We start from the raw sequence: 26,770 nt of genomic DNA, 5'->3' as shown, positions 1-26,770 counted from the left end.
GTATGATTTCAGGCTTTTTTATGTTGAGGATAAAGAAAACTCATGTGTATCCAGAAGTTCTGTGTTATAGCTTAAGTCCAGTTGCCTTTGGATCTAAAGAGCTGGAATGATCTTACTATCAAAGAATAGGTCTCATTGACATAGAATCAAATCATTTCAGTTGGAAAAGACAGTCAAGATTATCAGGTCCAACCATCAACCTGACCTACCATGTCCTATCACTGAACCATGTCCCTTAGTGCTGTATCTACATGTCTCTTAAATACCTCCAGGGATGGAAACTACACCTCTTCTGTGGTTAGCCCATTCCAGTGCTTGACCAAAGACGGATGAGAGGTTAGACAGACAGGATAGGAGTTATAGACAAGGGAGCAGCAATGTCTCAGTAATTGCTCTATTCTCTAAACTGGGATCTACAGATGTTGTGCAGTGAAATAGAAAGTGGAACATCTTCCTTGTCACTCTGGTGTAGAGGACATGAAGCTGGGCTGTTGAACCACGTTATCCAACACTCCAATTACTGATAGATGCTGCCATCTTGTTCTGCAATCCGTATTTCAAACAACCATAACCAACTTGCCATTGTGCCTGTTTCCCTTTCCCAGTTCTCATGTGGTGCTCAGCAAGACCTGTCTGATATCTGCCATACCTGGATCAAGTGCTGTGTTTGGCTCCTTCCAGATACATTAGCTTCTTCCCATCTTGTTTTCATTTCCAGTTCTTTCTCACCTTATCTCCCATATGCTGCTCTTGCTTTCTTCTGCTGTTTCTGTGAGATCATTGATAAAGATGAGGTGCCACAGTTCAATGTATCGGTAATGCTGTAGTAGTTCTGAAGTCATTAAAATGTGAGCTTAAATCTTTCTAAATAAACCCTTTTTCTTAATGTTGGTGTAAATGAACGTGACAGGCAGATGCAAGTGTGCAGCTCTACAAGCCTTGCTCTGGAAGCTGTGCTCAAGCCTCTACAATCTTCCTGTTAATCTGCCAGTATTCAATGTGCCTGGCTTCTTTCCAGTAGCAGTAATTATAGTGAGAACTTCGGGCTTGTGCTTGCTCTTTCTTGAGCACCTTTAATATCTAGAATATTTAGGAACGATAAGCCTTACTACTTAAAGGAAGGCAAATCGTCAGATTTGGTGGCAGTAAGCTTTAATAGTCCCTAAAGGAAAAGAGAAGCATTGTCAAGGTGCAGAAACAAGACTACTGTTTTTGTGAGTGTGGGGTGTTTTGTTTTGAACAGTCTTGTCTCTCAGGCCAGTAGTCGTGACATTCAGTAAACTGGTAGGGCACAAAGAGAGGACCTGTTTAAGCATAGCTGCAGAAAGAGAGTGTGTGAACCTGCAGAAATTTTCACCATTTTGGATTTTCTTCAATATTTCATCATCCGTTTGTTGGCTGTGGCACGCCTTGCATTTCACTTTGCATTACTGCAACTGAATTGAGGAGGAAGAGGGAGGGATGAATTATCTCCAGGGACTGTTTTTCTTGAACTGAGTAGTTTGAGTAGTTGGACACTGCTTTCCAAAATATTGTGCTAGAAAAACTCAACAAACCAGTGCCAGAGTATTAGATCTTTATTTTCTTAAAATCAGCAACAGAAAATAAATGGTTTTAATATGGTTAAGGTTACGTCTGAGTTTAGGTTTACTCATTAGTTTTATAGGAATGACAAATTCTGTCCAAAATGGTCAACATCACTGGATAGAAACTTTGTTAGCTGTAACAGATGGGCTGGAGCAGCTCCTCCAGAAGGACTGGGGCAATCAAAGCTGTGATGCAGACAACCTGGCAGCTGTTTGAGAGGCTTTTCTGGGTGGCTGATTGAGAGCTACAAAGCCTGGTGTGATCTGCTACTGAGTGAGCTAACCTGGGACCTGATGCTTTTGAAATTGTCTTGAATTTTCTTTTTCTACAAACAGTAGATGCAGGCATTTTTAAAATGACCATAAAGGTGGGAGAGGAAAGTGTGTGCAGGTTACATTTCTGCACATTTTCAGTGAAAAGATTAGTCCAGTGAAAGGTCTGTGGAAATGCCTGAGTTGTTTTTTACTCTTGATAGAACAGCTTCATAGTTTTGACATCCCTAGAAATGATCAATATTAAAATCTTTTGGTGTGTGTCTGACTCAGTTTGTTTGGTTTTGTAATTGTCTGTATTTTTCTGCTTCTAAAGATGAAGTGCTTGCTTTAAAATTCCGAGGAGGTGTGTGTGTGTGCTTTTGTCATTTTTTGTACATTTTAGAAAATAAATTAGGGCTGCCAAACTTTGTCACTGACATTGCATTTCCTGTAAGAGCTGCAGTATTTACTGTGGTTGTATAATATCGCAGCCTGACCTTTTTCTGCCACACAGTTTTTCTCCTTGTCAGGAAGAAATTAGCAAGACTCGTGATCTTGTTGCATTAATAGGCAGTTAGGGTTGCACAGGTTGGTATTAAAAATGGGAATTCTGAAATAGCTTGGCATAAGCAAATATATATTTAGTACTTATCTATGCAAGTATTCTTCTAAATTTCTGAAATTTGATTGCTGTGCTGTAATAAACATTAGCATCATGCCCAGCAGCCAAGCTGTGTTAGCGTGTTATTTGGATTTACAGATTATAGATTTCCCTAATTTGTTTTCCATAGAAGTGAAATACGTTACTTGTGGGTAAGCAGTGAGCTTCTAGCTGAGAAAGATAACCATTGCAGAAAGCGACTCAGACGAGTGTCGGGTGTGGAAGGTGCCTGTGTGTGTGTGACTGGAACTGAACATCTATGTGCTATTAAGTCATTTTTATTCTTTGCTTTTTTAACCATATAGTACCAATATATTACATGTTGCTGTGTCTCAAGGACGCAGTCTGTTCTTTCAGACCAAATGAGCCTAAAAAAGATGTTCCAGCCGTTAGGTTGTCCGTGGAGCTCCGAAAGCAGACAGCAGGCTCTGTTACAAGCAGTCACTGAACCCTCTGTCCATCATGGGTTGTGGGTGTGAAATAAAAAGCAATTTGTGCTTAGAATTAAAAACATGTTGATCAGTGAAACTTCTGGAGGAAACACATCTGGGCATTAAGGCAATGGAGTGGCTTTGAAAGCAAGCTGCATTTTGACCGAGGGAAAAAAAGAAACCAGAGCTTTGATATTTTTGGCAGTTATTACTGCCTGAAAGCCCGTGGGCTGTTAAGTATTTGAATGACAGAATATTCTGTGTCGCAGTTGGCACAAATTAACAGAACAAGAAGAAAACTGCTTATGCAACGCAAACAAAGCTGCTCATGTGTTTTCCTGAACTCTCCTTGGGAACACAGGTGCAGTATCTGTATTCATCCAATCTCTGTGAAAAGCAATAGGAGATTTCCTTTATTTATTCCTTCTGTTTTCATTTTGCTCAGCTGAGTAATATGTAAGTTACCATTTGGGTGGAATGGTCAATTCCTTCTAAAAAGAAACAGAAACTTGTGTCAAATGCTCCTGGCTGGTGCAGATTCACGTTCCTGCAATATGGTGCTGATGTGTTTCAAGACGATGGGATTTTGGCTGGACAGAGGTGATGCAATGAGCACTGTGAGGCACTACAGCCATAGGGGAATAAAACTACGCAGCCTGAAACCTAAAGGAGGTTGGGTGGGGCGGTTGTGATGTGTTGGGTGCCTTAGACTACTTCTGTGTGACCTTTAATAGGTGCAAAAACATATTTCATGTTTTCCCTAGACAGTACACTGCTGAAATCCCACATCCTGGCAGAAAAAAAAAAAAAGAAAAAAGAGCATAAAGCAATGGCTGTGCAGATTTGTTTAAATAAAAAGTGCAAACCTAATTTCTGGCAGAATATGATTGACCATGGGAAATGCAAACAGCCAAAGGAATGGCAATTCATCTCTCAGTGTCCTTCGGTCAAAACTTCAGCCAAGCGCAAGCCGTGCCATGGCAACGCCTGGTTTCCCCATGTGGTTGGTGTCCGGCTGGGGCCGCATTCACAGGAGCTCACACTTGGCGTTTGCTGTCATCTCCTTTGATTTACAATCGGAGAATAACGGGAGGCAAACTGATGCCAGTGATGGCTGTGTCCTTCTGCCTGCAGGTACTACAGTGCGACCATCCTGCAGATGTCAGGGGTTGAGGATGACAGGCTGGCCATCTGGCTGGCTGCCCTCACGGCCTTCATCAACTTCATCTTCACTCTGGTGGGAGTCTGGCTCGTTGAGAGGATGGGCCGCCGTAAGCTGACACTGGGCAGCTTAGCAGGTGAGTGCCTCGGGAGTGAGATGTGCCTTCCTCGTGGTAACGTGAATGAAACAAGGACGTTCCAAGTGCTAACTTGATCAAAGTAATCCTCTTCAAACTAATGATGTTGACTCCTGTCTCCTCGCTGAAATCATGTAGCTAATCAAGAATAGCAGTACAATACAGCTGGCAGTATCTGCTGAACATGTGAAGGCTGTGGTATTTCCAAGACCATGGTCTGGAAGAAGGAGAGAGATTCTTGCTCCTCTTGGATTAATGCTCACAGCTGCTTAACTGGCAAGCTTGAATGTCTCTGTATCTCACAGTGCTGTCCGGTGTGGGATCCAGACTTGCTGTAGATGTGATAGAGCAGAGAGGAATACCTGCCAGAGTCCTGCCCACTTGCAGTCCCCCCAGAACAGGTATCTGTCTGCCCAGAGCATTTGGATGCCTTCTTTTAGGCCAAACAGTGATGGCAGTATTGCGTGTATTTTTTTACAGCTACCTAAACTGGTATAACATGGACTTGTGGCATGTTTGGTATTTCCAGATTGTAAGAAGTCTGTGTTTGATGTGTTGTGATGTTGATTTGAAGCTGAGAAACCCAAAATGTTTTTCATGATCCAAGTCCATGGATGTGGAGGGAGGTTGAGAAAGCACATTCCTCACATCTTAAAAAAATGACCAAAAAAATCTCAGAGGGTTACCTTTATGTAGAATCATAGAACGGTTTGGATTGGGTTGGAAGAGACTTTAAAGCCCACCAGCCCCAACCCCTGCCCTGGGCTGGCTGCCCCTCACCAGGTCAGGCTGCCCAGGGCCCCATCCAACCTGGCCCTGAGTGCCTGCAGGGATGGGGCACCCACAGCTCTGTGGGCAGCTGTACCAGGGCCTCACTGCCCTCTGAGTAATAATTTTCCTCCTAACATCTAACCTAAATCTCCCCTCTTTAATTTCAAAACTATTCCCCCTTGTCCTATCACTATCAGATTGTATACAGAATCAGCCTCCATCTTGTTTGTAAGCTTTGTTTAGATACTGAAAGGCTGTAGTGAGGACCTCTTCAGGCTGAACAAAGGAGGACAATCACCTCCCTCTCCCTACTGGCCACCTCTCTTTTGATGCAGCTCAGAATACTGTTGGCCTTTGGGGCTGCAAGCACACACTGTTGGCTTGTGTCCAGCTTTTTGTCCACCAGGACTTTCAAGTCCTTCTCCACAGGGTGGCTCTCAAGGAGTTCTTCTCCCAGTTTGTACACGTATCTGGGATTGCTCTGACCCAAGTGCATCACCTTGACCTTTGGATGACATCCTTTTATCAGCCCACCTTCGGATCTGTTAAACTACTTTTCCTCTGTGGGTTCTTTTGTGTAGCCAGTATCACATCTTTCAGAGAAAAAAGCCCCAGCCCTGTACTGTTACCTGGCTCAATTCCGTTTTTCCTTTGATTATCTCTTTTGTTTTCTGTTTTTTTTTTCCTGTGAAATACAATTCTATCATTCTCCTGAAACTTGTTTTGTGGGCATTATCTCTCATTTATACTCTAATAGAATTCATTCTGTTTTTATATATTTCTGTGTTATGCCATGACACCTCATATGTCTGGCCAGCCCTATGGGGGTTCACTGCTTGTTTGGAACCACCATACAGGTGTGATTACCATGTGGATTTTGTACACAATCACTGAACTCTTCTTTTTGGCTCTGGTTGATGTATTCAAAGGTTCTAAGATTGAATGTGGATAGTAATGTGTCTTGTAAAGCATATGAGTCATGGAACAGATGAGAGGATAGAAATAAGACACCAAATTAGCAAAGGAGAATAACACAGTTAAGGGTTATTTGTTTATGGTATTTGGACATGAAGTCATTAGTAATGATATTTGTGTTCCTTGTTCTGTAGTTGGCGGCCCACTGTCAGTCCTGCAGCTTCACTTGATCCATGCTGCATTCTCACTGTGCTCAGTATTGCACGGTCTCTGCTTAAGGAAAATATGGCAGCAATAATGACAGTAATGAAATCCCACATCATGTCTGTGCTATTTAGAATTTCTTGATACAAGTGTTGACAAACATTTAGGTAGTGGTGAGTATGATGTTCTTTTCTCAGCAAGTGGGCTAACATGATAATCACTAAATCAGCTGGTGGATTTGTTTTCAACAGTAACTTTTTTGTCTCGGGTGAACTTCTGTATTACTGCTGTACTTCGGTTTATGGTTCTAAGGAAATCAATTTTCACATGGAGTTATTGCACTGGGTGCTTTTCTTTGGGGAAAGCATGTGAGCCCCAGTACAGAATGAGAGTTAGACTGCTACCTTTGCCTGCTGCTGCAAGGCTGCTGGTTTTGTTTATTTTTTTTTGTAAAGGCTAATGGATTTGATGTTTTTGTAAAAAGATGGTAAGATTTTGATTAAACATCAACGCACTCTTAGTTACTGATTCCTCTTAATTTCCCCTTCATGTATCTTGGCAAGGATTCTCCATCTTTCCTTTCCTCTGTGTATTTCTTTTCTCAACTTTATTCATTGTGAAATGTTGGAATTTTGGTAAGTGCAGTATCCCATTTTATTCGTGTTTTCCTTTCATTCCTTCAGAACCGGCAATCTGAAAGCATGGTGATATTTGGGCATTTGACAATTTGTATTTTTGTTTGTAGCAGAATGGATCTAGAATATCTTCAAGATATTTATCCTTTTTTTTCATCTCAGTTAATGGCATACTACAATTGTATGTTTTAGTGAATCTTAAACAAACCTTCCACAGAATGACAACATATAATAAACTTAATTCACCAATTTTATAATTCAGTACTTCTCCAAAGAAATAAGACGTGCAGAGGTACTGTAATGCACATTTGTGTATTCAGTTAACTTGAGAGAAAGACATGACATATTTAGAATGAATATAAATAAGATTAGGGGCCCTCTCTAAATATATTGGCTGTCTGGTTCATGGCATTTTGAAAGCTTAGTAAATACAGAAAGTACAGTAAATCTAGTACAGTATTGCACCTGCCCAGAAAAATGGAATTATCAGCATAGCTGGTCGCCATAGCAGTATAAAGCCCAGTATAGAATAAATTCAAATTATGTTTTATGGTGGATAGTTGCTATCTCATATATGTTTTGTGATTGAATTTACGATGTCAGTTGCCTCCATTCAGGTAACTGCGTTCCAGTAATCTTGAGTTCATGCATATTCATATCTATTAGCCATGGCTGCTGCACAGACATGTTAATGAATTATATTTTTATTATCTTGGTGCCTAAGATATTATTTATACTTCAGAAAAAAAAAAATCCTATTCTTGAAGGATTTGCCTGCTAGAAAATTCTTGTTGAGAGAGAAAAAACTAAGAATCAAAAAGTAAAAATGGAGAATGTGTAATTGTTAAAGAGTGAGAAGAGTGACACGTTAAGGTTTTCAATGCAGTGACATTTTTAAAGGTTTGCACAGGTGCGTTCTGTGAATTTCTATCATGAACAGCAAGTGCTTGCTGAGGCATCTTCTTGGATTGAATATTCTTATTTGCCCTCAACCATTAAGCTGTGACATTGCATACTTCAGAATGCACTACAGCCTTCCAATTGGAATGTGCTTTGGTGGTGCCTGAGTCAGTCTTTGTATGCTAAGGAAAATGTGATTAAACAATCAGTAACTAATGCACAAATAAAGTTGTAAGTAGTTCTGTATTTTTGGTCGTCTGTACGTGATGGTCTATGGGACCTCTCAAAATACACCTACTTGTGTACTTGCTATTTATGTGACAAAGAGTGCATTTTATTCAACGCAGAATTAAATGCCTCACCAAGTACCAAGATGTAAAGATTTCATTAGTCTGAGTTCAAGTTGGTTGCAATACTCAGTAATGGATTATACTGATGTCATTGAAATGATGCAGCACATGCTGTGTGTGTGTGTGACAAATAGCAAAGCTGCATAGAGCTCAGGCAATGACCTGTTCTACAAAGTAGGAATCTTGGGCGTGTACAAGAAATTTGTTGGAGCCAGGAGCAAAGAGGTGGAGGGGGCTCTTTCCTATCAGTTTTGTTACATGCAATCCTTGAAACAAGAAGTTCAGAAACTGCAGTTGGACATTTTGGTGGCATTCTATGAACAGTCAGATTTCTCTTGTTTGACAAAGGGAAGAATAATTGATGGAAAAGCTGATGCTATTTTCTGTCTTCAGGAAAGCCTGCAAGTCTGGGAATGGGAGGAAATGTGATGTAAACACTGCTTGTTAAATTTTACCTTTGCAGCACTTTTCAACACTGAAAAGAGTTTCTCTGTTCATTCAAGCAGCCTTCAATTACGCATATGACAAAAAAGTCTTGACCTATTAATTGAATATCTGGATGTTAAACCTGATTCACTTGACTTTAATGTCTAACCTAATTCAAGATGAAGATGTAGTATAAAGGGTATTCTTCTCAGGTTCTCATCACAGCTGCTCTGCGTAATGGCAAATGCCGTGTGCATAATAATTGGGTACCTTGCTTTCTGAAGCGTAGCCCAGTTCAATAGAGAATTATTTCATGTTTTCTGGAGAAAAGTATCACATTGTTCTTTATCTGTATTTTTAGGCACTGCTGTAGCACTCATTATCCTAGCTTCGGGATTTTTGCTGTCAGCTCAGGTCTCGCCAAGAGTCACACTTAATCCACCAGATCCTTCACATCAAAACTCTACCTGCACAAAATACAGGTGAGATTTCATGGTCTTTCTTGAAGACTTTTTTTCCAGCCAGTTGGATTTTACAGCCTCATGTGGGCAATGGATAAGTATTCACACACTCTAGTTTAAGGAATTAAGTAGGATACCTGAAGTTAAAATCTTTACTTCCCTCAATAGAGAAGAAAATTAGACTCTTTGTTTAAATGCTGTGAATAATCCTGTGTAGTTTCTTGGATAAAGTAGAGCAGTTAAGCACCAGACTGCACACTTCAGATCTTCTTTGTTATATCAGACCTGCTGAAGTTCACAGTGGACACCAAGTTTGAAATATTTTAAAAGTAATTTGCAAATATGGTTGCTGTTATTAGTCTGCTTGTAGGGTCGTCATCTGTAACAGCTGTGAACTGTTCAAAAAGACTTGTTCCTTGCCTTTTGTTTTAGCAAACAGACAAACAACAAACAACTTCCCAACAATTACAGACCAATTAACAGTTAAACCTGATTTTTTGACTTTTTATTCTGTAGTATATAAAACATTCCCAACTGTATGCAGTTGTGGTTTCAAATAAGATAATTTCTAAGGTATTATGAATGTGCCATTTTCTATATTTCGTGTTTTCTTACTCATGTGAGTGACATTCACCAAATTGGCAGGCTGGTAAATGTCAGGGCTCTAATTGAGACAAAACTGGCTACGTGGCTGGAGAAATTCTTAAGTTCAAAACATGTTGTACATGTGTTGGTTATAGACATAAAACTGAGAAATGAATGGTAGTTTCTGGTCTCCTAGAGGTCTTGCTTAGAAATGTGGCTCAAGGCTTTTCGTATGCTACAGCAATGATTCTGAGGAACTGAAATTTCACAGGCCCATGTGGACAGGAAGGAAAGTGTTCAGATGAGTACACAGATGCTAATACTAGCAGAGATGAGGATCACAACTTTCAAAAGCTGTGTTTTTACTTTTTTTCCCATTGCGATGTCAGCTATATTGCTATTTTTTAGATATGCCTATGCAGTTTTTTAGACTACAAGTAAACTAGTTAAAGAATGAAGAGGGGGCGAAGAGCTTTCAAATGCTCTCCTTTAAGAGTAAGATAATGTTAATAGCAAGATGTCAAAAGGATTTTCCTCAGACTTTGGTTAACTGTTTGGACAAGATGTCTGGAGACAGCTGATGCACCACTTGCAGGACTTGTTATTTGCTATCTGATGAAAGTAGGTGATTTTATAACCTGAAACGGTGTACAGATGTGCATGTAAGAAATATGGGTAGTTCACATTCAGTATTGTGAGCACTTCTAGCTAAAAGCATGACCAAATAAAGCAAGTAATTCAAATAAAAGCACATTATTTAATGATTATTGGAATGCTTTAATCTGTTGTGATTTCTGACATAAAAAGAGAAAAAGCAGATATGATAATTCGAGGGATCTAGATAAGAGCAAGAAAATCAATGACACATTTTCATATGGGTGTATTTTGAAAAAGAATGAGCTCTCAGACAAAACTGAACATAGTGTTACATAGTGTAAAATGTAAAATAGTGAGCAGTGTATGAGAGACCTTTAGGAGCTTTTATTTTCATCTTGTACCATAACTTTGGAAAGAGACACAAAAGCCAGGTGAGATGATACTAATATATGTAACAAATCATAGAATTAGGCTACAGCACCCACTCTTTAAACATTCAATAAAAAACAAGCATTTACATCGTGAGCGATGACTTTCACACACGTGTATAAAAATTCATATATTTGGGATATCAATTTTCCTGATTTAAAACATCCCCAAACTTCTTCAGAATAATGAATTTCAGTGTCCAGAATGGAAGTCAATGGCTGCTTGCTTCTGTCCCAGTACCAGAAGCCTCAAAATTCCAAGTGTTTTCAGCCCAGATAGCAGGAACTACACAAAATGTTGTTCTCTTTTTTAGCATAGATCAAGGGAAGAAGAAACGATTTTAAAAAGCATTTCATCCCCAGTGATATCCCCAGTGCACCCTGGTTTCAGCATGTCTTTCTGCTGAGTTTTTGTAGCTATACAGAGAGCATATAGATTAATTCATTCCTTTACCTAGATTATTTTTGGAGTGGATGACATAGAACTATACACTGTATACACCTTGAAGAAGTGGCTGTTTGAGATACCAGTCAGCTGCTTTCTGTGTAAGTGAAATTAAATTTTAAAAAATGTTTGTGTCATGAGCAAGCAAATGGCATCCTCACCAATCAACCTGTTAGAAGATGGAGTTAGTTTTTGTATGTCCCCTGCAAGGGTTTATTGCTGTTTAATCCATATTTTGCTCACTTCAGTATAACTGCTGGTATCTCATCTTGCTTAGTATTGTACTTTGCAATCCTCTTATAGGTCTCAGGCACTTGTGGAAAACCAAAAGCCAGCAGGACTTCAGAAGATGAACACATAATGTCATGTCCCTGTGGCCACTGTAACCACTTTTAAATTAGCGTGCCTACACAAATGCAGCCAGCAGTCCTTCAGCTGGCGTGGTGCAGGGCTTCTCTGGGGTGAGGTGCACTTTCCAGGATCTACACCGTTGTGCAGATTGGGTGCTTCATAGTGTAGGGGGACTCCCACATATCACTTTTATTTATCTTTGCCAAAATGTGTTTGAAAGTTAAAACAACACCAGCAAAATTTATTTTGCTGACAGAGGTTTTGCTGATACGGTGCAGAGTAAAAGTGCTTTTTATGTTTGCAGATCAGCTGGGTTAAAATAAGCATGAGTGTCCATGATGGAAGCCTTAGAACTACTACAAATAGCCTGTTTGTTTGTTGTTCCTTTGATCTGTATTCCTCTGCACAGATTAATTCCTGCTGCTGGAAGAACAGCAATGAAGATACAACGGACTGACAAAGAGCACTGACAGCATTCTGAAAAATACACCTAGGGCTTGAATACAGTCTTTTGAAAGAGCTGTACCCTGCAGACAGACACATGTTTTTTGCAGAATGCAAACCAATAAGGTGCTCCGCAAATATCAAGTAAAATATTTTCATGTGCTGTAGAGAAGTACAATATGATAGTGGAGCAACAGTCAAAAAATAATGCATAAATCAGTGAAAAAAATCAAATGTAATCTTTACTCACAAGGTCATCATGGAGGCAGCACAAGTCCTGGCCATTGAAGGCCTCCACATCTCCTCACAGCTGTCTCACTGAGGAAAGGAAAGGGGAACACCTTCCTACGTACTGCCCTTAAATCAAATTTTATTTTCACACTCAGCCCAGGTAAGGCTGTGCAGGTGTTCACAGCATGACCACGTCTCTTCTTTGATCTGAGTCTGTTCAACAGAATAGCTGCAATCTATTACTTACCTTCAAAGACAGAGAGAAGTTCAGAGGTAAATTCAGGAGTACAGAACAGCAGGATTCCAAAATCTGTCATTGAGAAAAGATGAGCAGGTGTCTCCTGCTGTTTTCTTGAATTCTCAAAGCTATAAAGATGTTCCCAGTTTTATGGGGTCCTGCCTGCTTCTGAGAAGCGGTCAAGTGTAGGACAGGTGCAGTAGCTGGCTTCTGTCTTTTTCCAGTATTCAGCAAATCATAGGTGACCATCCCACTCTACCTTTCTTTGGGAAACTGACCCATTTGTGAACAAAGATTATTGTCCTGTGTCCTTGTGTTCTTGGCCTTTTTATCTTCCTCCAGTCAAGTGTCTCTTTTACTGTACTGCTTAAGATTTGATCAGCTGTACAAGGCATAATTGGAACTTGTTCTGCTTAAGAAATGCTGCTGTGTGAAAATGGTAAATTTGGGGTTGATCTCAAGCTGACCCTGAGGCTCATACTGCAGGGAAATGATACCTGTACAGAACTTCCTCAGGTTCCTTCCCAAGCTGGTTGTCTTCATAGTTTCAGTAAAACAATCTGGGCAGCGCCAGCTGGGCTGGGCTCACAAGGATTCCCTTGTTCTTCTTTGACTTTGTCATCCTCACATGGTTCGAAGTCCTGAGTTCAATGTATGCTTATACATCACTGAGCTGAAGGCTCCAACACTGAGTGCTGTTACACATTAATTATACTAGATAGACAATAGGCAAAAATATGTACTTTCTTTATGAATTTTGCAAAAATGATTTATTGTGACCAGCCCTGAACTAAGACTGGTTATAGTGATTTAAACAGCTTTAGTAAAAACAACGTACATCCTCCATTAACAGAGTATTTAATATAAATAGAGCAAACTATTGTACTTTATTTTTCCGAGTTAACTCGTTAACAGTGGGAGTTCAGGATCCTTCATAACGTCACTATACCTCAGAACCAGTATTTTTTTAAAAATATGATTCTTATTAAAGTATAAATTCAGGAAGAAAGATCATCTGAGCTGAGAGAGGATAGATCCTCACATATGCGCAGGTGAGATGCTCTGTGTGTGGGTCAGCATCCCAGCACACCAGCTGCTGGCAGGCTACTTCTGGCAGCGGGGGTGCAGCCACGAGGACCTAAGCACGTCAGGTGTGTATATGCATTACCTCTCAGACTGTCAGCAGAGCCCAGCAAACAGCTTCTGTAGTTTAGTTTCTCGCAGTAGTGAAAAAATGCTTCCAAAGCCCTGCTGTGTTTTTCTCATTTGTGTTGAATATCCTATTTCCTGTGTCCCAGATATGGCAGCTTGAAGTAGTAGCTTGCAGTTTCCAAGGATTTAACTACTTAAAGTATCCCCCATGTTCTTTGCTCAGTGGTATGTGATCAATCAGAATTTAATGATTGGCTTTTGGAAGCAACACAGGAATCATCAGAAGGATAAGGAAGTGCTTGTTTATGTGCCTGAGGTGCAGCGAGGCACATGCAAACAGCACTAGACCTTGAACCCAAGTTCAGGATTAGGAGAAGGAGTGGAGGGCAGCAGGCACTCAACACTGAAATTTCCTCTATGGAGAAGACCCAGTCTGTCAGGGCATGAGGAAAATGTCTTGCGTGTTGTGAGTGGATCAGATTTTCATAGTAATGTAGTTTTATAGCTGCAAAATGTGGAAGAGAAAGCTGAAAGTTCCTAAAAATGAGGCAAAAGTGAAAACTGATAAAATGTTTTGAAATTAACAATTGCAAATTTGAGGCGTGGCTAGAAGGAATGTAAACAGCTTGATAGAAAGAGTAGCAGTGCTTGCAGAACAAGAACACTGGACAAAGCTTTTTTACTACTGAATCACTCAAAAACTGGCATGGTACAGTTTGCAGCTCGAATTAAGAAACCCCTGAGAGCTGTAAGAAAGCTATACTTAGAAGTACTTCTATCAATATTAAAACACAAAATGTAGTGACAATCCAAACGTAAGTATGGAGTACTCTAAACAGCAGAGGAAAGAAAAGTAGGGAGAAGCAATTGTCAACCTTTCCTTGGCATCTGGAGGACCATTTCAACAGGACAGAGATTTTATTTCACCTTCTTATGAGACCGCACCAGAGGCTTCTAAAGTACACTGTTAGAAAGCAAGCAAGCTGTACTTTTGGTTCAGAAAAGGTGTGCACTGCCAGCTGATTCATTATACATCTAAATACTTCAAATCCTCTCTGAAAGAGGAAGGAATTGTCAACTTGTAAACTCAGGAAAAAAAAGTTAATAGGGCAGGCTGCATCCTGAAAGCTTGTGTGCTCAGCCTGACAGGAAACTGCTAGCTAGAGACCTCAAAGCTAGTGCTGTCAGGCTTTCAAAGCTTCAGATATTCCCATTTGGTCAGATGAAAAGAATGTAAGAGCTTGGGAAGCCTCCGCTGAGTTGGCACCACGAGAGTGGGGAATTACAAGTCTGGGGACAGGCAGCCTCCTAACTGTCCGTCAGCTTGTTGGAAAATGCGCTTTGACGGTGAAGCAGTGTCCCAGAAATGCCATTCCTTGGCTCTTCCCAATAAATAGAGGGGCCAGGATACTGAGACTTCTGTTTTGAGGGCTTCATTCAACTGAGCTGCAAAGAAGCAGGGACTTCTGGAGCCTTGCTTTCCTGATTCTCTACTTGTTGTTACTCCGTTAGGTAGGCTGAAGCACCTGAAGTCTGGCCTTCTTGTTGGCTTGCCTAGGATCCAGCTGTGAGGGCACTAGGTGCACTGCAGAACCTTCCTGCTGCCTGGCTTCATCAAAATCAAATAATCTCTGCCAGATATTTCAATCCTGACAAACTGACATCTCACTGACAACATTCTGTCTGGGAATTTTCTGCTGGCTCTTCACAAAGGAGCCCATTTCCAAGACGCTACCTTGTAACCTTAGTGTGGAAATCAATATGTCCTGATAAAGTGCAGGAAATGCATTTCCTTTTTATAATTGGATGCAAATATCCTTCTTAACATAGACATCCTGATGTATTCTGGGATGGAGCTTTCAATGCTATAACTGGACTGCAGTGTGTATATGAATACGTGGCAGCATTTCTATTTTCTATCTCATTATTCTGACATACAGTTGGGTATATCTGGGTAGGGCTGATAAGAAGGTACATTTGAGGACAAGGAGGAGATCAGTAGTTGATAGTTAGATGTCAGTAAGCACTGTATTGTACATTTCTTTTCCTGATTCATTGTGCTTCCTGATTTGTCTGCATCACTGTGAGCATGTATGCAAGAACATGGGCTCAAGTTTGAATTGTTTAAACATTTCTATTTAGCAAACAATAATAGGGCTGAAGTGAAGAAGAGCATAAGCCTGAAACTAACACATATTTTACATCTACGTTAATTTTTGGATTGTTAATCTGTTATGAGTAACAATAATCTCTGACTTTTGACATCACTTGAAATCCAGCAGCCTTTATCATGCTGAATGGCAACTGCAGGACACAGTTATGCACACTCATAAAGCCTGAAGACAGATGAAGTCATTAATAATCAGATTTTTATTTTTTCTGAACCAGTGGATGAAGAAGAAGTAATTAATGAGATAGGTTCTGCTTCAGGACTGACAGCCATACCCAACTCTGCATATATTTATATGGAGTTATCTGTAGAGCAAGCTCAGTAGGACAGAATAAAGAGTTTAGTTTTGCCATTCATATTGTGTGTGGATTTTTGTGAGGATGCTGAGGTAGATGATGAAGTGTTCCATCCCTGTTCCATCCTTCACAGGGAACACCACAGGGATGATCCCATCATTGTGTATCACTGTCATTCCTGTGCGCTCTTGTGCTGTTCTGCCTGGTGCTGTGTACTGGGCTGTATTTCTGCTTGAGGTAAAACCCACGAAAAATAAATCTAGAGAACTTTCTATCCTGTAATGCTCCTGAGAGAACTCCTGCATACAACTTACATTTTAATGTGCCATATTTTCCACCTGATGTTCACGTTAAATAGAATTCGCATATATTTGACTTGAAAATCTACCATGCATTGGATAGCACACGGTGTTTGGAGGTAGCAGCCTTCTGTGCCAGGAAGCCAGGCTGAGTTGGAGCAGGAGTCTTTATAGAAATTTATTTTGTTAAAAAAATGCTTTGATATACAACGTATCTGAAGTGGATGGCGTTCTGTGGTTTGAAAATCATATGCTAGCATCCTGTGTGACATCATAGGATGTAATTTTTTCCATTACAGCTACTAATGAAAGTAGGTGTATTTAGTATTTAGTTATTTTGTAATTGTTGTTACATACCTGAACATTCGTGATTTATAAAAAATATAGAATATTTAATCTAAAATATATATAAAACATAAAAAAATTAATCTGCTATCTTCTGTTTCTGTTCTGTTTTGATTGCTGTCCATTGCTGTGATTAACAAAATGCAACTAACTTCAGCTAATGTAATATTGAAGTGTTCCTTTCAGGGCTTATAATTGCAGAGCTGTATTCTTTTTATCTATATATGCAAGAGAGGAAAGAAATCTTTACTGCTAAGAGTTGACGAAATTATTAAAAAAAAAAAAGCCAGATGTTGAAACCTGGATTTGAGCTCTCAGTTACGCAAGAGGAAGGTGTACATTTAGTTTATCAAGAGCAGACAGTCTGGAAATTCTGCAATCATTTGGTAATTTAGAAAGCCTGCAGTAACAAAGACTACATGGTGCTGAAACTTCAGAGAAGTATAAAAGTACCTACTTCAAATTAATGCATTGGTTTCAATGCTCTCCCAGACGTTTTGCCAAGTATCATACAAACTCACCTTATTATACCGCTTTTATATCGCTACACCCCCGTAAGGAAAGTTAGAATAACTCAATGGTAAACGTGCTTTCGGATTTTTAAAAGCCTTATAATCTACGTTATTGAATTAGATTTTGGAACTTTGTTATCCAGTCACTTTTACATTTGCTAATTACAGCGTAGTAGTTTTAGCAGATTATTTCTTCATTCACTGAGTCGTTGCTATGATAAAGAGTCTGGAAAAGTTTGCAGCCTTGTCACTGGAATCACTCTCGAGAATGCATTGACCAAACTTTGCCTCAATGTGAGCATTTCTTGCTCTGTAAGAATCCCAAGGAAATCTGAGATATATTTATGAAGCTGGCAAATATGATACACAGGAACGATCGAAAGAGCAGTGCTTGCCACAGTAAAGGGCAGATGGGATAGTTTGGGGTGCTGGATGCCTCTATATGTTTGGGGTGCTGGATGCCTCTATATGGATTGGCTCCACTGACATATTTACTCTGCCTAGAACTCATTGCCTGAGTTCTCACGTGGAGATATAATTTCAGATGGGCTCCCAAATCCTATGTGCCCAAATCCTGGATTGATTATCAACTGTATGATACACAGTTCTTTCTATTCAACCACCATCTATCTCTGTTTTTAAATTCACAGTTGATTTCATAGGAGAATTCTCCTGAATCCTGATCAAGATTCACAGGGCTCAAGATTTGCAAGTAGTCTTGCCCTTTGCCGAAATGTCATGCAGATGAAGGAGAAAGTTATTTGTATTCCCTTTAGGGCCATTTCTATTATCTTGTCTTCAGCACTGACAACTTGATTATGTGCATCCCAAGAATGATTAGACAATGCTGTTGCCTTTGACAGTTACAAGTAAATAAAGTGTTGCTTAAGTATTTCTTTCTTTCTCTCTCTTTCAGTTACTGTAATGGATGTATGTTAGATCCGGACTGTGGTCTCTGCTACAAACTGAATAAATCAAGTGTTGTTGAGTCCTCATGCATCCCTGTTGACAAACATTCGACGATGAAAGCCGCTTGGGGCAGGTATGTTGCTTTTCAAGATCTTCTGGCCTTACGCTATTCTTATGGCACACGTGCAGTCAAGAACACTTTCTCTTTTAGATAGAATCTTACTCTAGGATCTTCTGAAAGAAAAAAAGAAAAGCACTGTAAATAAATGGGCAATTACATTCTAACAAACGTCCTAAATAAAAGCATTTATGCCAGTGGGTTCTGCATGTTCTGCCAGTTTTGCCATGGCAAAAGTATATCAGCAATTAGTTAAATTAACTTTCCCCAGAGGTCTTCATTTGCTCAAGGTGGCATATTCCCTAAATACACATTTCTACCCCCTGAATTAATTTTCTTTTTAAGTACTTTGATTAAGAAACATTTTTATTATTGACTTAATGAGGAAACCTTGTTGCTGAAGAATCTAAAATGGTAAAAATCTGAAAAGTTCAAATTGCCCAAAGCATGGTTTGCAGCTACGTTTCTGTGTTTCTGTGCTTAACATGGGAACATGATGTACATTGCACTTACCATGTAAAAATGTGTGAATTCAGTGAAATGTCCCAGTGTAACTGCAGAATACCCACTGATGTGCAAAATACATCACACCTCTTTTTCTTAAGCAGCACAGATTCCTGGTGAAATCACAGCACTTCCCAAGTTTGCTGAAGTATTGACTGTTCTTAAAGAATGATTTCAGGAGATGGAGTAAAGTCCTGGAATGGCTTTATCAACACTTCTAAAACCATCAGGGCTAGGCTTACACTGAAGAATGGTTCAATGGCACAAGAGAATCACTGCTGATAAGTGTGTAATTGCTGCTGATAAAACCTTCTTGCCATTCCTTATCTCTGCCACCAGCACACTATAAACATACTTGGAAAATATGCAGAAGTTTGTGTGGAGGTTTGGTCTTTTTTTGTTTGCATGTATTTCTCAGAAATTAAATCCAAGCAGGTAGCAAGTCATACTGGACAGAGTTTGGAAGATATGAAGGTATCAGCGAATCATAAAATGATTTAAAATGACTGTAAAACTGTCCTCCTTTTTATTTCAGCACTGTTAGGGTGTTATGCCTAGTGGCTCATTCCAGATGCAGAAAGAAGCCTTCATATTCTGTCAACATTCATCTCATTTATACTGTAATTTTAAGTACTATTCTTTACTTAGCAATATCATAAAAGCACACGGTAACATATAAATGGAAACATAAATTTGTAAGGTATAATTGGTAGATAAACTTTATTTGATAGTCTTATTATACAGCATGTGGAAAATATAGGTATCAGTAATCCTTTTACATTTGTGATTTAGTCTCACAGAGCACTCCTTGTTGTGCAGCCTACTGGAGCAAATTAGACAAGAAAAAAATATTTCAAGTTCAAACTGCAGAATACAATATTTATATACTGTACAATAGTTTCATAGCACAATGAGCCTGTTCAAAATCTTTAAATAAAAAACTCAAGTTTTAAATTTGTTATATTGATATTCATTAGAGTGAATTTCCTGCCTTAAGAAAGAAATCCAATGAAATAACTACATTTCTTTTTCCAAAGATTATGTGTGCATCCTCATGTCTAGTGTTTAATTCATTAAGTTCTAATCTTGCCTCCACCTGGTCTGCATAATCAGGAAGTTTTCCACAATCTGGTCATTCAAGCTGTAGACTGCCAGGTGCTGCCTTCTGTCACACATCCTGTGGGACTGGCATGTATCTCCCCTCCTCCTCCCACATACATCTCACATAATGGTTTGGAAGGAATAACTATAGAATTCTGGCTTCTGAGGATTCACATCATAGACTTCTTACCTCTGGTTCCTCAAATGCTGAGTCTGCTTCACAGCAAAACTAGTCCCACAGAGAGGATTTCCTCTCCAAGAGGATTGTTGTGGTGAAACCTGTATAGTTACATTTCCAGTTGTTCAGTGTGGCAGGAGCCATCTGTATCATTCTGCCATTGTAGGGAGGATGGGTGCCTAAGGGAGACCAACCGCACTAGTGAAGAAGTTACAGCTGTGCTGTAACTGCAATCCCCTTGTTCCACAAAGTTATGTTGTCACAGGCTAGATTTACAGCAACAAGGCTCAACAAATATATGATATTTTTACAATGAGAAACTAGTTTAATAGCTTAAAAGACAATTTTGTGAGTTGTGAATATCCTCTAAATGCATCACACACAGCCTCTTTGTAACTTGTTTTGATGGTTTAATGCCATCCAGTATTGGCTGAATGGGTTTAAGGTTCTTAAACCTCTAGAATTAATTTTGGCCATTTTTTTTTGGCAGCAATTTTGCTTAGGGGAGAAAGAATACACAGGCTATATTATCTGGGATCTGCTGGACCTCAGTTTGTTCGGGCAGCAATGCTGGCCATCTTCCATGATGCTGGAGCTTCAGAAAAACAGCTTCTGCTGTGCTTGCATTGATTGTGCCATGTGGTGTTTCTGCGCTGCTGTGCTCTTGTCTTCTTTATGCTTTTCTTTCTGGAAGGATTTGAGCTGCAGACATAGAGGAGTGCATACGGTCACATCACACGATGTGCGTGCAGCCACATATCTCTGCAGCCATCATAACCCCAGCAGCTCTGCCATGTGTATCTATTTGTGATGCATAGCCTGCCAGCCAGGTGAGCGGTGCTATGAGGCACCAGGAGAGATCTTGTCATACTTCTTTTACAGCTCACCACAACCTCATGAGCTGACAGAGAAACCCCTCCTTTTTCTATGTTTATAGCTCTGCACTGCTCTTTACAGTTGATCCCAAGGTACTTTGATAACACTGACCTAACAGGCAATGTTTTGGCTGTTATCTAAAAATACAGTAATACATTTTCATTTGCAAGAGGTTTCCCCAGTGCGAGCTTTGTATACTAGACACTACTTTTTTTTTTTTTTTTTTTTTTTTTTTTGCTAATCATATTTATCCAGTTACAGTGTGTTCTAAATTGAGAAGTTATAGCGAAGGGAGGGGAGAGAGCAGAGATTTTGGTCTCCAGTGGTTGCCAGGAAGGCTGTTTGTGTTGCTGTGGTTGTCATAGGAACCTAGGCAGACAATTAAACCATCCAAATGTTTTTCTAGAAGAATATAGCATTTTGGTTCCTTTTGAATATAGGGAACTTTGCAGCCAGCAGTGGCCCCAGGAGATGGAGAATGCCATAGAAATAGTGCAAGAATAATTTAGACCAAATCCAAGTCCAGCCTAAGAGCAGTGCAGGTAATGCACAATGGGTACACTTGTAAGATCATTCGCATGAGACAAAGAAAATAGATTGTTTTTGTTATTAATCAGTTGCATAAGCCTGGCTCTAATACTGGGAAAAAACGCAGAAGAGCATCTTGTCTATCATGCTGGCACAGCCAGTGCTTCGCAGCCCACGGTGTTGCTGAACTGGCTAACAAACAGCAGCTGGCATGCAAACCACGCTGCCTCCAGCTCTGCCCAGGGACAAGTAAAAGATGGCTTCAAGACAGCAACTGAGTGTTCTTAAATTATTCATTTTGTTACAAAAGAAGAAGAGCAGTGTCTTCTCTTGCAGTGCATTATGAGAGTTCTCTGTTGGAATTCTGTTTTCCAAGGCCTGTGAAAGTTTTGTAGCTGGCAGTTCTATTCTCTTCATGAACATGGAATTATAAAATCCCCACAAAGCTGATAAAAAACGTTATCTCTGTTCTACAGATGGGAATGCAGTGGGAAAATTCCAATACGCAGCTCGGGTGGCATTGGGCAGAGTCAGTTTTTGGTCAGTGCCGAATGTGGAGGCAGCTGCTTTCAGTTCTGCACTTCTGTAGTGTAACTGAAAACCCACTCCTTCCCCACAACTGCAATTTCTACCCCAGTGCTCTCAGAAACCTTGAAATATCTCTCCATGTAATTACAATAACCCTGACGGCCAGCCAACAGTACTCTAGAAAGAACTTTAAATTGCATTAGTAATCTTACAGCTGAATGAATAACTGTGGAAGGAAAGGAGGTACTAATAGTGCCTTGATGTGACATTAACCCTGATATGGGAATATTGTAGGTCCCCAGCAGGCCCACCCCTGTGAGCTAAATGGCTCTCATGAGCAACTCTGAGCAATCTCCTTCTGGGGAGAAAGATGCTGATTTTATACAGTAGACAATAATGAAGAAATAATAGCATCATTGCAGATCAGAGGCAAGTCTAGAAGCCATCCTGTCCACAGAATTAGCTGGCAGGTCTCCACAATCCCCCGAGGAGGAGGACTGGTAGCAGAAATCTATGAAGGAGAAGAGCTAAGTGATTTGCTTTCTTCTGCCATTTTTAACTTCATCAAGGAACATCTTTTTTGTCACGGGAGTTTAATGGTTGATGGAGAATCGTAGGATCACAGGACATTATGAGTTGGTAGTGACCCACGAGGATTGTTGAGTCCCGCTCCTGGCTGCACACAGCACCACCCAAAAATCAAATCGTATTTCTGATAGCACCGAACTCTTGCTGGATGAACTCCAGCAGCTCGGGACCGTGCCCTGGGCAGCCCGTTCCGCGCCCACCGCCCCCTGGTGCAGAGCCTTTCCCGAGCCCCTTTTCCCGCCCCTCCCCTGACGCAGCTCCATGCCGTCCCCTCGGGCCCTGTCGCTGTCACACAGAGCAGAGCTCAGCGCTGCCCCTCCGCTCCCTGTGAGGAGCTGCAGCCATCAGGCCTCCCCTCAGCTCCTCTGCTCTGGGCTGAGCAAACACAGGGAGCTGAGCTTCTCCTCACACTCTAGACCCTTCCCCATCTTTGTTGCTGTCCCTTGGATGCCTTCTAATAGTTTTATGTCCTTAAAGTGTGCTGCCCAAAACTGCTCCCAGTGCTGAAAGTGAGGCAGTACCAGAGCAGGACAGTCCCTTCCCTTCGTGGAATAGCAGTGCTATAAACTGCAGTATACTGGTTTTATTCAACAAACATGGCTACAATTACTTCTAGATTTAGACTTTCAGCAGCCCAATAGAACATTCACAGAATATTCCCAACTCAAAGTTAGTGTAAAAGTTTACATGCTTAGAAGGCAGAGAAACAGACAAGTATGTAATCTCAAAAGATTAAAAAAAACCCCAAACATACACCATTGTTATTAATGCGTGGGAAGCCAGCAAACCTTCTTGTGAATGTAAAGCAGCATTCCACTCTCCAAGGGCATTTGGTACGAAGGTGGAAGGAAGCAGAGCTCCCCTTTTGCAAAGTCATTTGCTGTCTGATGGCTGCTGCTCTCTTGAGCACTTCCTCTCAGGTAGAAAGTGTGCATGCAGATGCTGCATGTCACTCTGTGCCTGGTGCTTGTGTCCATTAGAGTTTGTGTTACTGTAGCTTAAAGTTCTGGACAAAGTTGGGTTTAAATCACGCATTGTAGATTCATCAGCCACTGCACTCCCTCTCCCAGTTGCATGAGAATTCCCACCACAGGAATCTGCCTTGCGGCCTCAGCATCCAAGCTTGGATGCTAAATAGATTCCAGCATTTACAAAAAATGAGAAGTTTGTTAGCCGGGTTCTCAGACAATGGCCTGATTTGTGTCCAGTGGGGGATGTGCCGGTGTCTGTCACAGCCTTGTAAGTATTCCAGAGAATTTTAAATCCACACTGTGCTTCCTGTTGTCTAATCCATAGCAGATGAAGCTGTTAGAAGTTACTAGAATACTTTTTTCTTGGTAGAGACATTAGTTTTTTTCTAGAAATGTTGGGTTCTGTTTGCTGTTTATAAGTAGAGCCATGAGTTCCTTATGTTTGTTTTGCAAGTCACTCTCTTTGAAGATGCTGTTGCAGTGCCAAGTACATGTGTAAAAGTTGCTGTGACTGCTTTATTAATACAAATAAATGTGTGTGTCCTCCAGTCATTGGAGCCTGAGAACCTGTTTTCAGTGCATGGCAGGACAAGAGATACAAAGCCTGCCCTGTGCCCACCGGCTGGCACCAGCCTGCACTCCAAGAATGAAGAACTCCTCTGTCCGTATGTCCACATGTCATATGTCCATTACTTGTTCCGAGATGTAGGAAGAATTTTATTACTGAAATCATTATCTGGAATCTTTCTACAAGGATTCTATGGAAAAGTGTTACTAAATTCACCAATTAGAAGATAAACTAGTATTTCTTTTATTAAGTATTCTGATTGATAAAGATGATGCGTAGAACTGTCTCACATTTGTGATGCAGAAGTGTAGCAGGGAGAATAAATGTATTTTGCAAACTGGCTAGATGTACAGAATATTTACATCCGTGCATACGTAAGCATCACTTAGAAGAGTTGCTGTTATTCATAGCAAAATCTCTTTCTAAACTATGCTAATTGTTTACTGAATTGGAATATTTATGACTACACTGGGAACCATAACACAGAATCTTCCCTCTCCCTCCAGTTATCATTTAGGAAGGAGAAACAGAATGTTTGTAGTTTCAAATACGATTTAATTCTGATTACATTCACCACTTGCCCATGAGGATGGAAACCTGGGCCAGCAGGGAGCTCACAGTGCTCCTTGTCCTCTTTGATTAGGAGGACATCCTTCAGCGTAATAACATCTAATATAAGGTAGTGAGGTGTGTGGAAACAGAAATGAATGAGAGCTCTGAAGCTGATTACAGTCTTTGTCAGCGTAAAATCTAAGAACTGGGTCTTTCCTGAGAGGCGGGTATTAGCATAATCACCGTGGTTATATGGCACGCAGAGGTGTGATTCTTGAGAGAGGGGAGGTGGAGGACGAACTTCAGAAACCCCTTGTTCATATTTTAATGCTGATGGGTAAGGGCAAGTGGGAAGAACAGAAGGACAGAGTGATGCGGAGTATTGTGTCAGCCACAGATGAAGCCTATGCTCTTGGCGACGCAGAAGTAAGTAGCCAAATGAGTGCAGTTTTAATGTTCTGATCCTTTCAGCCACTCTTTCCCCTCAAATCCTTGAGACGTCATGTATTTTAGATCTCTTAAAATGGGGTTACTATGTGGTGGGACTGATAACTTTAATCAGATCTCTTTAAACTTTTAAAAAGATGGTACTTACTTTGTGGTACTTTAATTTTTGGAGGTGCAATATTGTTGAAACTGTAATAGAAGATGGAGTCTCTTGATTCTTTTTAATATGCAGGGTGGATTTTATGATTTCTGACTGAATCTAATGCCTGAACAATTAATGTTCTTTACGTATCGTGTCTGTATCTTAGGCCTCAGATAATAAGCAGAGCAACATGGTAATCTGAACTGAAACTGTTTTTGTTCCTTTAGAGTAATTAGTTGGGAATGACTATTTTATTAGAGCAATATGTATTGGAGCTATATTACTATGGTTCTAACTCATCACATCTACTCAACCAATGGCAAATTCTGGATGAAAGGAGGACAAAACATATGCCTAGTCAGTTTTGTTGTGAATATGTTCAGATCCTGGAAATGTTTAGTTTATATACTGAAGACAATGTATTTATTGGAGACATCCAGCACAAAGTAGGATTTATAAGCAGATCTGCTTAGTTTGAAATGTCATTTGTACATCTGTTCTCATCTCTGGAATTGAACCCCACTTCCAGATCTTAGTCTGCATTACTATTCATAAAGGCATTCTGAAAGAGAATAATGAAGAGACAGATGCTGACATCTGTTTGGGATAGTTGCTGTAAGAGCTACTTCAAATGGTACAGCACTGAGGTAACTGGAATAGAAGAGTAAAGGTGGCCCTTGAGCTAAAGCATTCCCAGGTGCTGTCTGATGTCATTTAAAAATGTGTTACAGTGATTTCAATGGAGAAATGTTAACTGGGATGGGACTAGAGGAAAATAATCGTTTCCCACTTAAAAAGCTTTTGGTTCACAAAGGAGGTAGCTAGGAAAGGAAAGAAAAAGAATGCCGACATAAATGAGAGAATTGCCTGTCTCTTGTCAAGGTGCTTAGAGTGGGTGGACAACTCCTGCAGCTGCTTTCTCACTCTTACAAAATGTGCATTGGAGAAAAGTCTTTCATTACCCATAGAGGTCTGCTGCTAATTAGCTTCTGCAGCTGCTCGTCTTTTTAGGGACAGATGGGAAAGCCTCTGCCTCTCCCTCCTGCCTCTCCTGGGAGCACTGCGGAGCTGCTGCTGGGAGCGGGCTGGGAATTTCCCCATTCCCTGGGAGCCGGTGCAACAGGGATTGCTTCCTGTTTTGGAGCCTGTGCATTTTGATTTCTGAGAAAGGAGAAGGGACAGTAAAGACTTTTCATGTATAATTCACTACTGATTCTGAATTTCAGATTTAAATAAAAATCCTCATTGAAAACTGCCTCAGCAGATTTTTTAGGTTCTTACACTTTGAAAAGAATTAATAAATTGAAATTTCCCTTCCTGTTCCCGTTCCCTTAAAAAGTCTTCTAAAGATGGATGTTCCTGGGGATCTGTATTGATAAAGAACGTTCAGCAGAGTCAAACCCAGTTCTACTAGCAGAAGTTTGTACCTTTACCAGCATCTATAGCCCGTATTTTACCCACTTTCTTTTCCATAACAAGTAATTATTCAGTAATGGTGTCATTTAATGAAGTGGTAGTGATATCTTCCCTTCCTAAAAGGATTAAAGCTTTTTCAGAGTATTTTTGTTTGTCTGTTTATGTTTCCTTCTGGAGAGAAAATAAATTAGCACATTTCTGCATTAGAACTGTGGAGTAATTCTGTATGATTAATGAGTTTTAATTTGTATGAATTATTGTGTGCACTGTCTGCGTGTGTGGTCCATTTCCTTGAGGACGGAGACAATAACATCAGTCCTTCAGCAGTACAAGACGAGCTAGAATTATTGATTCATTT

General features: G+C 40.3%; 1 protein-coding gene across 1 annotated transcript in view; it reads left to right on the top strand.

The window, feature by feature from the left end:
• SLC2A13 (solute carrier family 2 member 13) overlaps positions 1 to 26,770 on the top strand; it is a gene marked incomplete at both ends in the record, with an annotated part of 133,652 nt that overhangs the window by 92,910 nt on the left and 13,972 nt on the right. The window contains 3 exons of the mRNA XM_079544480.1: positions 4,068 to 4,231; positions 8,794 to 8,914; positions 17,903 to 18,028. Coding sequence (XP_079400606.1) covers positions 4,068 to 4,231; positions 8,794 to 8,914; positions 17,903 to 18,028 — 411 coding nt within the window. The remainder of the gene's footprint in view (positions 1 to 4,067; positions 4,232 to 8,793; positions 8,915 to 17,902; positions 18,029 to 26,770) is intronic.

Source organism: Tetrao urogallus (assembly GCF_951394365.1).
Source record: "Tetrao urogallus genome assembly, chromosome: 1".
NCBI lineage: Eukaryota > Metazoa > Chordata > Aves > Galliformes > Phasianidae > Tetrao > Tetrao urogallus.
The sequence above is the reverse complement of the archived record's forward strand: the minus strand, read 5'-3'. Positions and strand labels throughout refer to the sequence as shown.